General features: G+C 46.6%; 1 protein-coding gene across 2 annotated transcripts; it reads left to right on the forward strand.

Moving 5' to 3' along the window:
- Positions 1–12,604: 12,604 nt before the first annotated feature.
- Positions 12,605–13,354, forward strand: LOC119293781. Of its 2 annotated transcripts, none has more exons than XM_037572142.1 (2): positions 12,605–12,883; positions 12,978–13,354. In XM_037572142.1, the coding sequence occupies exons 1-2, from the start codon at positions 12,614–12,616 to the stop codon at positions 13,104–13,106; spliced, it is 399 nt and encodes a 132-aa protein (XP_037428039.1). In that variant the 5' UTR covers positions 12,605–12,613; the 3' UTR covers positions 13,107–13,354. The 2 variants fall into 2 exon arrangements, with proteins under 2 accessions (XP_037428039.1, XP_037428040.1); XM_037572143.1 differs by having other exon boundaries at positions 12,981–13,354.
- Positions 13,355–13,826: the final 472 nt, after the last annotated feature.

Consider the following 13,826-nt stretch of genomic DNA (forward strand, 5'->3'; position numbering starts at 1 on the left):
TCTTGGCCATATCACATCACATAGCATACCCTGCAAAAACAAGTTAGACGTCCTCTAATTGTTGTTTGCATGTTTTACGTGGCTGCTATGGGTTTCTAGCAAGAACGTTTCTTACCTACGCAAAAACCACAACATGATATGTCAATTGCTATTTACCCTTCATAAGGACCCTTTTCATCGAATCCGTTCCAACTAAAGTGGGAGAGACTGGCACCCGCTAGCCACCTTATGCACCAAGTGCATGTCAGTCGGTGGAACCTGTCTCATGTAAGCGTACGTGTAAGGTCGGTCCGGGCCGCTTCATCACACAATACCGTCGAAACAAGATTGGACTAGTAACGGTAAGCATATTGAACAAGATCAATGCCCACAACTACTTTGTGTTCTACTCGTGCAAAGAATCTACGCAATAGACCTAGCTCATGATGCCACTGTTGGGGAACGTAGTAGAAATTCAAAATTTTCCTACGTGTCACCAAGATCTATCTATGGAGAAACTAGCAACGAGGGGAAGAAGAGTGCATCTACATACCCTTGTAGATCGCTAAGCGGAAGCGTTCAAGAGAACGGGGTTGAAGGAGTCATACTCGTCGTGATCCAAATCACCGGAGATCCTAGTGCCGAACGGACGGCGCCTCCGCGTTCACCACACGTACAGCCCGGTGACGTCTCCCATGCCTTGATCCAGCAAAGAGAGAGGGAGAGGTTGAGGAAGACTCCATCCAGTAGTAGCACAACGGCGTGGTGGTGATGGAGGAGTGTGGCAATCCAGCAGGGCTTCGCCAAGCACCGCGGGAGAGGAGGAGTAAGAGAGGTAGGGCTGCGCCAAGAGGGAGAGGTTCTCGTGTGTTGGGCAGCCCCCCTAGGCCTCAAGTATTTATAGGGGGAGGGGAGGGGGCTGCGCCCCCTCTAGGGTTCCCTCCCCAAGGGTGGCGGCAGCCCCCAGATGCCATCTGGGTGGCGGCCAGAGGGGGAGAGAGGGGAGGCGCGCCTGGGGTGGGCCTTAGGGCCCATCTGCCCTAGGGTTTGCCCCCTCCCACTCTCCCTTGCGCCTTGGGCCCCTTGTGGGGGGCGCACCAGCCCACCTGGGGCTGGTTCCCTCCCACACTTGGCCCATGCAGCCCTCCGGGGTTCGTGGCCCCACTTGGTGGACCCCCGGGACCCTCCCGGTGGTCCCGGTACGTTACCGGAAAAACCCGAAACTTTTCCGGTGACCAAAACAGGACTTCCCATATATAAATCTTTACCTCCGGAACTCTTCGTGACGTCCGGGATCTCATCCGGGACTCCGAACAACATTCGGTAACCACATACAAACTTCCTTTATAACCCTAGCATCATCGAACCTTAAGTGTGTAGACCCTACGGGTTCGGGAACCATGCAGACATGACCGAGGCGTTCTCCGGTCAATAACCAACAGCGGGATCTGGATACCCATGTTGGCTCCCACATGTTCCACGATGATCTCATCGGATGAACCACGATGTCAAGGACTCAATCGATCCCGTATACAATTCCCTTTGTCTAGCGGTATTGTACTTGCCCGAGATTCGATCGTCGGTATACCGATACCTTGTTCAATCTCGTTACCGGCAAGTCTCTTTACTCGTTCCGTAACACATCATCCCGTGATCAACCCCTTGGTCACATTGTGCACATTATGATGATGTCCTATCGAGTGGGCCCAGAGATACCTCTCCGTTACACGGAGTGACAAATCCCAGTCTCGATTCGTGCCAACCCAACAGACACTTTCGGAGATACCTGTAGTGCACCTTTATAGCCACCCAGTTATGTTGTGACGTTTGGTACACCCAAAGCATTCCTACGGTATCCGGGAGTTGCACAATCTCATGGTCTAAGGAAAAGATACTTGACATTTAGAAAAGCTTTAGCATACGAACTACACGATCTCTGTGCTAGGCTTAGGATTGGGTCTTGTCCATCACATCATTCTCCTGATGATGTGATCCCATTATCAATGACATCCAATGTCCATGGTCAGGAAACCGTAACCATCTATTGATCAACGAGCTAGTCAATTAGAGGCTTACTAGGGACATGGTGTTGTCTATGTATCCACACATGTATCTGAGTTTCCTATCAATACAATTATAGCATGGATAATAAATGATTATCATGAACAAGGAAATATAATAATAACTAATTTATTATTGCCTCTAGGGCATATTTCCAACAGTCTCCCACTTGCACTAGAGTCAATAATCTAGTTCACATCGCCATGTGATTAACACTCACACGTCACATCGCCATGTGACCAACATTCAAAGAGTTTACTAGTGTCATTAAACTAGTTCACATCATCATGTGATTAAGGCTCAATGAATTCTGGGGTTTGATCATGTTTTGCTTGAGAGAGGTTTTAGTCAACAGGTCCGCAACAATCAGATCTGTATGTATTTCGCAATTCTCTATGTCATATTGTAAATGCTGCTTCCACGCTCCACTTGAAGCTATTCCAAATGGTTGCTCCACTATACGTATCCGGTTTGCTACTCAGAGTCATTTGGATAGGTGTTAAAGCTTGCATCGACGTAACCCTTTACGTCGAACTCTTTATCACCTCCATAATTGAGAAATAAATCCTTATTACTCCAAGGACAATTTTGACCGCTATCTGGTGATCCACTCCTTGATCACCTTTGTACCCTCTTGCCAGACATGTGGCAAGGCACACATCAGGTGCGGTACATAGCATAGCATACTATAGAGCCTACGTCTAAAGCATAGGGGACGACCTTCGTCCTTTCTCTCTTTTCTGCCGTGATCGAGCTTTAAGTCTTAACTTCATACCTTACATCTCAGGTAAGAACTCCTTCTTTGACTGATCCATCTTGAACACCTTCAAGATCATGTCAAGGTATACGCTCATTTGAAAGTATTATTAAGCATTTTGATCTATCCTCATAGATTTTGATGCTCAATGTTCAAGTAGCTTGATCCAGGTTTTCTATTAAAAACACCTTTCAAATAACCCTATATGCTTTCCAGAAAATTCTACATCATTTCTGATCAACAATATGTCAACAACATATACTCATCAGAAATTCCATAGTGCTCCCACTCACTTCTTTGGAAATACAAGTTTCTCATGAACTTTGTATAAACCCAAAATCTTTGATCATCTTATCAAAGCGCACATTCCAACTCCGAGATGCTTACTCCAGTCCTTAGAAGGATCGCTGGAGCCAGCATACCTTTTAGCATCCTTAGGATCGACAAAACCTTTCTGATTGTATCACATACAACCTTTCCTTATGAAAACTGGTAAGGAAACTTGTTTTGACATCCATCTGCCAGATTTCATAAATGCATCTTGTGCTAACATGATTTCGACGGACTTCAAGCATCGCTACAGATGAGAAAATCTCATCGTAGTCAACTCCTTGAACTTGTGAAAAACTCTTCGCCACAAGTCGAGCTTCATAGACGGTGACGTTACCGTCCACGTCCGTCTTCTTCTTAAAGATCCATTTATCTCAATGGCTTGCCGATCATTGGGCAAGTCCACCAAAGTCCATGCTTTGTTCTGATACATGGATCCTATCTCGGATTTCATGGCTTCTAACCATTTGTCGGAATTTGGGCCCACCATCGCTTCTCCATAGCTCGTAGGTTCATTGTTGTCTAGCAACATGACCTTCAAGACAGGATTACTGTACCACTCTGAAGCAGCACACATCCTTGTCACCCTACGAGGTACGATAGTGACTTGATCCGAAATTTCATGATCACTATCATAAGCTTCTACTTCAATTGGTGTAGGTGCCATAGGAACAACTTCCTGTGCCCTGCTACACACTAGTTGTAGTAATGGTTCAATAACCATATCAAGTCTCCACCATCCTCCCACTCAACTTTTCGAGACAAACTTTTCCTCGAGAAAGGACCCGGTTCAAGAAACAATCCCTATTGCTTTCGGATCTGAATTAGGAGGTATACCCAACTGTTTTGGGTGTACTATGAAGATGCATTTTATCCGCTTTGGGTTCGAGCTTATCAACCTGAAACTTTTTCACATAAGCGTCGCAGCCCCAAACTTTTAAGAAACAACAACTTAGGTTTCTCCAAACGGTGTCGTCTCAACGGAATTACGTGGTACACTATTAAAGTGAGTGCGGTTGTCTCTAATGCCTAACCCATGAACGATAGTGGTAATTCGATAAGAGACGCCATGGTACGCACCATATCCAATAGGGTGCAACTATGATGTTCGGACACACCATCACACTATGGTGTTCCAGGCGGTATTAATTGTGAAACAATTTCCACAATGTCTTAATTGCGTGCCAAAGCTCGTAACTCAGATACTCATCTCTATGATCATATCATAGACATTTTATCCTCTTGTCACGATGATCTTCAACTTCACTCTGAAATTACTTGAACCATTCAATAATTCAGACTTGTGTTTCATCAAGTAAATATACTCAGTATCTACTCAAATCATCCGTGAAGTAAGAACATAACGATATTCACCGTATGCCTCAGCACTCATTGGACTGCACACATCAAAATGTGTTGCTTCCAACAAGTTGCTATCTTGTTCCATTTTACTGAAAACGAGGCTTTCAGTCATCTTGCCCATGTGGTATAATTTGCATATCTCAAGTGATCCAAAATCAAGTGAGTCCAAACGATCCATCTGCATGGAGTTTCTTCATGCGTATACACCAACAGACATGGTTCGCATGTCTCAAACTTTTCAAAAACGAGTGAGTCCAAAGATCCATCAACATGGAGCTTCTTCATGCGTTTTATACCAATATGACTTACATGGCAGTGCCACAAGTAAGTGGTACTATCATTACTATCTTATATCTTTTGGCATGAAAATGTGTATCACTACGATCGAGATTCAATAAACCATTCCTTTAGGTGCAAGACCACTGAAGGTATTATTCACATAAATAGAGTAACCATTATTCTCCTTAAATGAATAACCGTATTGCAATAGACATAATCCAATCATGTCTATGCTCAACGCAAACACCAAATGACAATTATTCAGGTTTAATACTATTCTTGATGGTAGAGGGAGCGTGCGATGTTTGATCACATCAAACTTGGAAACAGTTCCAACATATATCGTCAGCTCACCTTTAGCTAGTCTTCGTTTATTCCCTAGCTTTTATTCCGAGTTACTAACACTTAGCAACCGGACCGGTATCTAATACCCTGGTGCTACTAGGAGTACTAGTAAAGTACACATTAACATAATGTATATCCAATATACTTCTATCGACCTTGCCAGCCTTCTTATCTACCAAGTATCTAGGGTAATACTGCTCCAGTGGTTGTTCCCCTTATTACAGAAGCACTTAGTCTCGGTTTTGGGTTCAACCTTGGGTTTCTTCACTAGAGCAGCAGCTGATTTGCCGTTTCATGAAGTATCCCTTCTTGCCCTTGCCCTTCTTGAAACTAGTGGTTTCACCAACCATCAACAATTGATGCTCCTTCTTGATTTCTACTTTCGCAGTGTCAAACATCGCGAATACCTCAAGGATCATCAAATCTATCCCTGATTTGTTATAGTTCATCACGAAACTCTAGCAGCTTGGTGGCAATGACTTTGGAGAAACATCACTATCTCATCTGGAAGATCAACTCCCACTCGATTCAAGTGATTGTTGCACTTAGACAATCTGAGCACAAGCTCAACGATTGAGCATTTCTTCCTTAGTTTGCAGGCTAAGAAAATCATCGGAGGTCTTATACCTCTTGACGTGGGCACGAGCCTGAAATCCCAATTTCAGCCCTCGAAACATCTCATATGTTCTGCGACATTTCGAAAAACGTCTTTGGTGCCTCAACTCTAAACCGTTTAACTGAACTATCACGTAGTTATCAAAACGTGTATGTCCGATGTTCGCAACATCCACAAACGACGTTTGGGGTTCAGCACACTGAGCGGTGCATTAAGGACATAAGCTTTCTACTGTCCGCATGATCGCTACTGTCAACTTTCAACTATATTTTTCTCTAGGAGCATATCTAAAACAGTAGAACTAAAGCGCGAGCTATGACATAATTTGCAAAAGGGATTTTGACTATGTTCAGGATAATTAAGTTCATCTTATGAACTCCCACTCAGATAGACATCCCTCTAGTCATCTAAGTGATTACATGATCCGAGTCAACTAGGCCGTGTCCGATCATCACGTGAGACGGACTAGTCATCATCGGTGAACATCTTCATGTTCATCGTATCTACTATACGACTCATGCTCGACCTTTCGGTCTCTGTGTTCCGGGGCCATGTCTGTACATGCTAGGCTCGTCAAGTTAACCCTAAGTGTTTTGCATGTGTAAAACTGTCTTACACCCGTTGTATGTGAACGTAAGGATCTATCACACCCGATCATCACGTGGTGCTTCGAAACGACGAACTTTAGCAACGGTGCACAGTTAGGGGAGAACACTTCTTGAAATTGTTGTAAGGGATCATCTTATTTACTACCGTCGTTCTAAGTAAACAAGATGCATAAACATAATAAACATCACATGCAATTATATAGTAGTGACATGATATGGCCAATATCATATAGCTCCATTGATCTCCATCTTCGGGGCTCCATGATCATCATCGTCACCGGCATGACACCATGATCTCCATCATCATGATCTCCATCATCGTGTCTTCATGAAGTTGTCTCGCCAACTATTACTTCTACTACTATGGCTACCGGTTAGCAATAAAGTAAAGTAATTACATGGCGTTGTTTAATGACACGCAGGTCATACAATAAATTAAGACAACTCCTATGGCTCCTGCCGGTTGTCATACTCATCGACATGCAAGTCGTGATTCCTATTACAAGAACATGATCAATCTCATACATCACATATCATTCATCACATTCTTCTTGGCCATATCACATCACATAGCATACCCTGCAAAAACAAGTTAGACATCCTCTAATTGTTGTTTGCATGTTTTACGTGGCTGCTATGGGTTTCTAGCAAGAACGTTTCTTACCTACGCAAAAACCACAACATGATATGTCAATTGCTATTTACCCTTCATAAGGACCCTTTTCATCGAATCCGTTCCGACTAAAGTGGGAGAGACTGGCACCCGCTAGCCACCTTATGCACCAAGTGCATGTCAGTCGGTGGAACCTGTCTCATGTAAGCGTACGTGTAAGGTCGGTCCGGGCCGCTTCATCCCACAATACCGTCGAAACAAGATTGGACTAGTAACGGTAAGCATATTGAACAAGATCAACGCCCACAACTACTTTGTGTTCTACTCGTGCAAAGAATCTACGCAATAGACCTAGCTCATGATGCCACTGTTGGGGAACGTAGCAGAAATTCAAAATTTTCCTACGTGTCACCAAGATCTATCTATGGAGAAACTAGCAACGAGGGGAAGAAGAGTGCATCTACATACCCTTGTAGATCGCTAAGCGGAAGCGTTCAAGAGAACGGGGTTGAAGGAGTCGTACTCGTCGTGATCCAAATCATCGGAGATCCTAGTGCCGAACGGACGGCACCTCCGCGTTCAACACACGTACAGCCCGGTGACGTCTCCCATGCCTTGATCCAGCAAGGAGAGAGGGAGAGGTTGAGGAAGACTCCATCCAGCAGCAGCACAACGGCGTGGTGGTGATGGAGGAGTGTGGCAATCCAGCAGGGCTTCGCCAAGCACCGCGGGAGAGGAGGAGTAAGAGAGGTAGGGCTGCGCCAAGAGGGAGAGGTTCTCGTGTGTTGGGCAGCCCCCCTAGGCCTCAAGTATTTATAGGGGGAGGGGAGGGGGTTGCGCCCCCTCTAGGGTTCCCTCCCCAAGGGTGGCGGCAGCCCCCAGATGCCATCTGGGTGGCGGCCAGAGGGGGAAAGAGGGGAGGCGCGCCTGGGGTGGGCCTTAGGGCCCATCTGCCCTAGGGTTTGCCCCCTCCCACTCTCCCTTGCGCCTTGGGCCCCTTGTGGGGGGTGCACCAGCCCACCTGGGGCTGGTTCCCTCCCACACTTGGCCCATGCAGCCCTCCGGGGTTGGTGGCCCCACTTGGTGGACCCCCGGGACCCTCCCGGTGGTCCCGGTACGTTACCGGAAAAACCCGAAACTTTTCCGGTGACCAAAACAGGACTTCCCATATATAAATCTTTACCTCCGGACCATTCCGGAACTCCTCGTGATGTCTGGGATCTCATCCGGGACTCCGAACAACATTCGGTAACCACATACAAACTTCCTTTATAACCCTAGCATCATCGAACCTTAAGTGTGTAGACCTTACGGGTTCGGGAACCATGCAGACATGACCGAGACGTTCTTCGGTCAATAACCAACAGCGGGATTTGGATACCCATGTTGGCTCCCACATGTTCCACGATGATCTCATCGGATGAACCACGATGTCAAGGACTCAATCGATCCCGTATACAATTCCCTTTGTCTAGCGGTATTGTACTTGCCCGAGATTCGATCGTCGGTATACTGATACCTTGTTCAATCTCGTTACCGGCAAGTCTCTTTACTCGTTCCGTAACACATCATCCCGTGATCAACCCCTTGGTCACATTGTGCACATTATGATGATGTCCTACCGAGTGGGCCCAGAGATACCTCTCCATTACACGGAGTGACAAATCCCAGTCTCGATTCGTGCCAACCCAACAGATACATGTAGTGCACCTTTATAGCCACCCAGTTACGTTGTGACGTTTGGTACATCCAAAGCATTCCTACGGTATCCGGGAGTTGCACAATCTCATGGTCTAAGGAAAAGATACTTGACATTTAGAAAAGCTTTAGCATACGAACTACACGATCTCTGTGCTAGGCTTAGGATTGGGTCTTGTCCATCACATCATTCTCCTGATGATGTGATCCCATTATCAATGACATCCAATGTCCATGGTCAGGAAACCGTAACAATCTATTGATCAACGAGCTAGTCAATTAGAGGCTTACTAGGGACATGGTGTTGTCTATGTATCCACACATGTATCTGAGTTTCCTATCAATACAATTATAGCATGGATAATAAACGATTATCATGAACAAGGAAATATAATAATAACTAATTTATTATTGCCTCTAGGGCATATTTCCAACAGCATGCTGGATAGCGGTCGATGTGTGGAGTAATAGTAGTAGTTGCAGGCAGGAGTCGGTCTACTTGATACGAACATGATGCCTATATTCATGATCATTGCCTTAGATGTCATCATAATTATGCGCTTTTCTATCAATTGCTCGACAGTAATTTGTTCGCCCACCATAATACATGCTATCTCGAGAGAAGCCACTAGTGAAACCTATGGCCCCCGGGTCTCTTTTCCATATTATTAGATCTCGTTTACATCTTGCTAGTTTCTGATCTACTATTTTGCAATCTTTACTTTCCAATCTATACAACCAAAAATACCAAAACTATTTACTTTACCGTTTATCTATCTCTATCAGATCTCACTTTTGCGAGTCACCGTGAAGGGATTGACAACCCCTTTATCGTGTTGGTTGCAAGTTCTTGATTGTTTGTGCAGGTATTCAGTGACTTGTGTGTCGTCTCCTACTGGATTGATACCTTGGTTCTCAAAACTGAGGGAAATACTTACACTACTCTGCTGCATCACCCTTTCCTCTTCAAGGGAAAACCAACACAAGCTCAAGAGGTAGCACACCTCCATCCCTTCATGATGCCATCAACTCTCTTGCATAGCATCCCATCTTGCCGCCCTCTTCTATTGGATCTTCTTCTCCTCTATCTCTATATTTTCTTGCTTACTCTTCTCCGCAAACTAGTTCCTTGTCCTTATCAACTCATCAACCTTTTTTACATCGCCTCCACCCAATTTCTCTCTTTAACTTCTCCTTTCCTCTCTTCCTCCCGTCGGGTCGATCCATGCTACACGCGGGATTGATACTGGGCACCCTTTCCATTTCCTAGCCATCACCATCCTCATCTTCGGCTTTGTCTGATGAGTCCAAAATATATGTTGTTTTTACTTTTTTTCTGTTCTTAGTAGTAGGCTTTACCGGTTTTACTGCATTCAGGCACCTCTTTTGGCATGTTTCCATCAGGATGCCACCTATAGAATTCTTTTGGGGTATAAGGAAAGAACTCCAAGATATGGTGATAAAATCACGTCAATTAATGTGATATAATATTCTTCATATAAATATGCTAGAGTACCCGCATAGGAGGGCCTTTGCGCTGTCCATTACATAGTGACGTGTCGCGGGCACTACCCTGGGGCTCACTATGTTGTCCGAACTGCCTAGACGGCCGGCACGGGCGGCTTGCCTTGGGGTCCATGGTGGGTGGGCCGCGACCGTGGTCGGGGACACCGTCATGTGGTGGCTTCTCCGCGCCCACATGCGAATACTCAAATGGTCGCCCACGCGCAACAATGAGGGTGGAATCGCCTATCAACGTACTTTGGCCCCGGGTGGGTTACCTCGCGCGTGTCAGTTGGGCCAACGCGTTCGGCTGGGGCTAGCTGGCCAGGGTGGTGACGGCAGGCCAGGCGGCTTCGAGGGAGATCCGGACAGGGGTTGCGATGCCAGGAGCCAGGAGGCTAGCGTTGTGTTTGGTGTACCTGGTGTACTCCCGAGTTGGTGCCCGCCAGGGGCTGTTTTCTTTGTTGCACGATTTATAAACATGCATGTTGTCTGATCTGTTAGTCTTCCATTGGCCATGATTAGATGAATGATCTATGATAGGGAGTTGTATAAGTTAGATGGGTTAATCTCACAAGTAATCTATCCCAGTGATAGAAAGGCAAATTGCTTAAATTGTGTTATAGCCACTAGGATAAAATGTAATTGACTAGTTGTCTCCATGATGAACTGGATGTACAGAGAATATACTATCTATATTATGTCACTTTTCTTAATGCAACGCTATATTTTAACTTAATACATAGAGATGCATGCTGGATAGCGATCTCGGGTAGAGTATTAGCTATAGATGACAGTCTATGGATACAAGGGTGCAATGGCTATATGAAATGATGCCATGTATGACCACATCATAAACACATCAATTTAATCAATACAAAACTGTAATCGGTTCACCGCACCTATGCTTCCTGGAGAGATTCTGCCAGTAAAATTATGGATCCCAATCTATTATCCTCATCATCACAACCTCAAAAACTTCTTTTGTTAGGTTACACTTTAAACTTTTACTTCCATTGCTTACAAAAATCGCAATGTACTAATCTTTATAACTACTAAAGTTAGTGAGACTCACAATCTCATTAGTTTAAGTTGGGGACCAAGAGAAGTTTCTAGTTGTATGTATGTACTCATAATTGGTTGTAAGTGTGAACTCTATGGATTGATACCTTGGTTCTCAACTCAGAGAAATTTGCTTTGTGCCACACACCCTTTTATTTGAGAGCCCAACATATATTCATCTAGCAGGCACCATGCTAGTCAGAGGTTTTGAATCGATCAAATTCTGCATCTTGCTCTTTCGCATCTAGTTGATCAAAAGGCGACAATGATGCGCCCTCAAGACCAAAATAATTTGTCCCACCAGAATCACCCATCATACTCTTGAGTGACTGCCCCCCCCCCCTCACCCCACCCCCTCCACACACAAAAAACATCGCTAAATCAACATATGTTTGTGGTCACCTCACATTCAATTGAACAAAACCCGGTATGAGGCAAAGGATGAATTTTTATTTTACCTCAGTGGTCGTTCTGATATGGCGTAGCACTAGGAATGCACCCTAGTGTTGCCCGCCGCTGGGGCGAAGGAAGGAGGGACAACAGTGCGACATGTCGTCGCCTTCTTCGGCCTCTTAGCTGAGGATTGTTGCAGCACCAGCGGGGGGAGGCCAATACCTATACATGCGGCATACGGCTTCGCACCTTTGTGCCCGAACTTGCCACTGGCAAGGTGGATGAGGTGATGGCCTAGCCAGTGGCAAGTGGCCATCGGAAGCACATGAGGTAGAATAAATGCTAACTTTGAGGATCGGACTCAAAACCGACAGAGTGGGGGCGGGGAGTCGAGGCGGTGTCCATGGCATCGCCGGCGAGGACTGCGGACGGTCGGAAGCGTTCAAAGGCGGCGCTATGACAAGGGAAGGGAGGCGGCGGCGCAGGCATGCGGAAAGAGCAGGGCGAGGGAAAATATCGCTCGCGCCAACCGTTTTTGAGATGGAGTGTGCTCCAAATATTCCCGCAGCCGCCAAATACGAGGGCTCGAGACTTCATTTTTATGCCAGCTACAAGTCAAATGGCAGGATTTGGTTCTGTGTGGCAATGTTTTGTTTGATCTGTTTCGTAAACTGCATTTCTTTTTGTTCTTTTATATAAAAAAATCTTTTTGTTCTAAGAAACAGTGGTGTGCGCTTTGTTTTAAAGGAAGAACTAGTCCATTGCATCCCATGAAACAGTAGTCAATGCATCCCATAAAAGTTGATAAAACCTTGCCTTGCATGTCCTGTCATATTAGCCATCCAGCCTACGTCAATTAAAAAAAACTGAGAGCGACCGAGCCGAACTGCTCCGGCCACCAATCTCAGCCACAAACTGTGTGCCTATATTTACCCTCCTCGCGCGCGCAGGACCGTACGCGACACGGTCCAGTCTTCGGACGTATGCCGATGCCGTCGCGGACGTCCATGGATGCCGCCAGGACGGTCGTGGTGACCGCCTACGAGGAGCTGCCACGCCGCCGTTCCGGCAGCTATAGCGCGTCCTGGTTGACCGCTCGAGCCGGGACGCGCGCGGCCGCGGGCGGCCACAACCGCCGGGCGATGCTGCTCGCGTACGCGCAGCACCTGCGGCGGCGCGGCGGGCAGAGATCGTATTCGGGGCCGCCGCGCGTGCTGGAGTGGGGCGAATGGAAGCGGGCAGACGATCCCGGCGCCGGCGCCGGCAACGACGATAAGGTGAGCGCGGCGGATCAGCAAAACATTTCTTATTTCGTCGGATCATGCATGCACGACGTGCATCTAACGCGTGCTCATGTCCTCGGTCGACCAGCAGGCGGTGGCGGGGCGGAGGAGGGGCTGCTGCTCCAGGCTCCGGCTGTGGGTGCGGCTTTGGATCAGGACGTTCTTCCGTCGCGTCAGGAGGATCAGGGAGAACGCGTCGTGCAGGAAAGCAGATTGAACGTGTTGGTCATGCAGGACGATACGAGGAAGATCATTTGGTTGGTCATCGGCGAATTAGCGCCTGCATCTGCATCTGCATGTGTCCTGGAATTTTTCTGTGTGTGTTGAACTCGTAAGTGCATCTCCACATGAACGACATGTATACTACCATAACAAAAATGTAGATTGGTAGGGTAGGCCAGTGCTTGCGTAACATTTAAAATTTAGGCATGAGTTGAAGGTGCTTGCTCACGAATTTTTATGGCACTTCTGTCTCTCTTGAAAGAGCCGTACACGGATCTGGAAGACTCCTGAGTTAGGACCTTCCAAATTAAGAAGGATAGAGACGTCTCATCTCCCGTGCTCCACCGTCAAGGTCAGTGGATCTTCATTGTCTCTGCTGGCTGTGGAGTGACGATGGGGAATGCGAGGTTGGTTTTGGTGGTGTAGCAATGGCCGCGGGCAATAGGCTCTAATGCTAGTCGTTGGATCCACGATCCAACGACCCAGAAATCCCCCGTATCATGGGGTCATGGGAGGTGTGGGAGCACATACTATTATCCCTTGGTTGATGGTGCAGGGTCTGTATTTTATGCCACTGCGATGGAGTCAGTGATACCTCACGTATCGACCTGTGGCTAGCCATAGTTTGCCTATGGTGAAGCTGAACATAGAGAGGAAGACAACCTCACTAAGGGCATCTCTAGCCATTCCCTTCAAATTTAACACCCCTCCCCCC

The sequence above is a fragment of the Triticum dicoccoides genome, chromosome 4B (assembly GCF_002162155.2).
Source record: "Triticum dicoccoides isolate Atlit2015 ecotype Zavitan chromosome 4B, WEW_v2.0, whole genome shotgun sequence".
Taxonomy (NCBI): Eukaryota; Viridiplantae; Streptophyta; class Magnoliopsida; order Poales; family Poaceae; genus Triticum; species Triticum dicoccoides.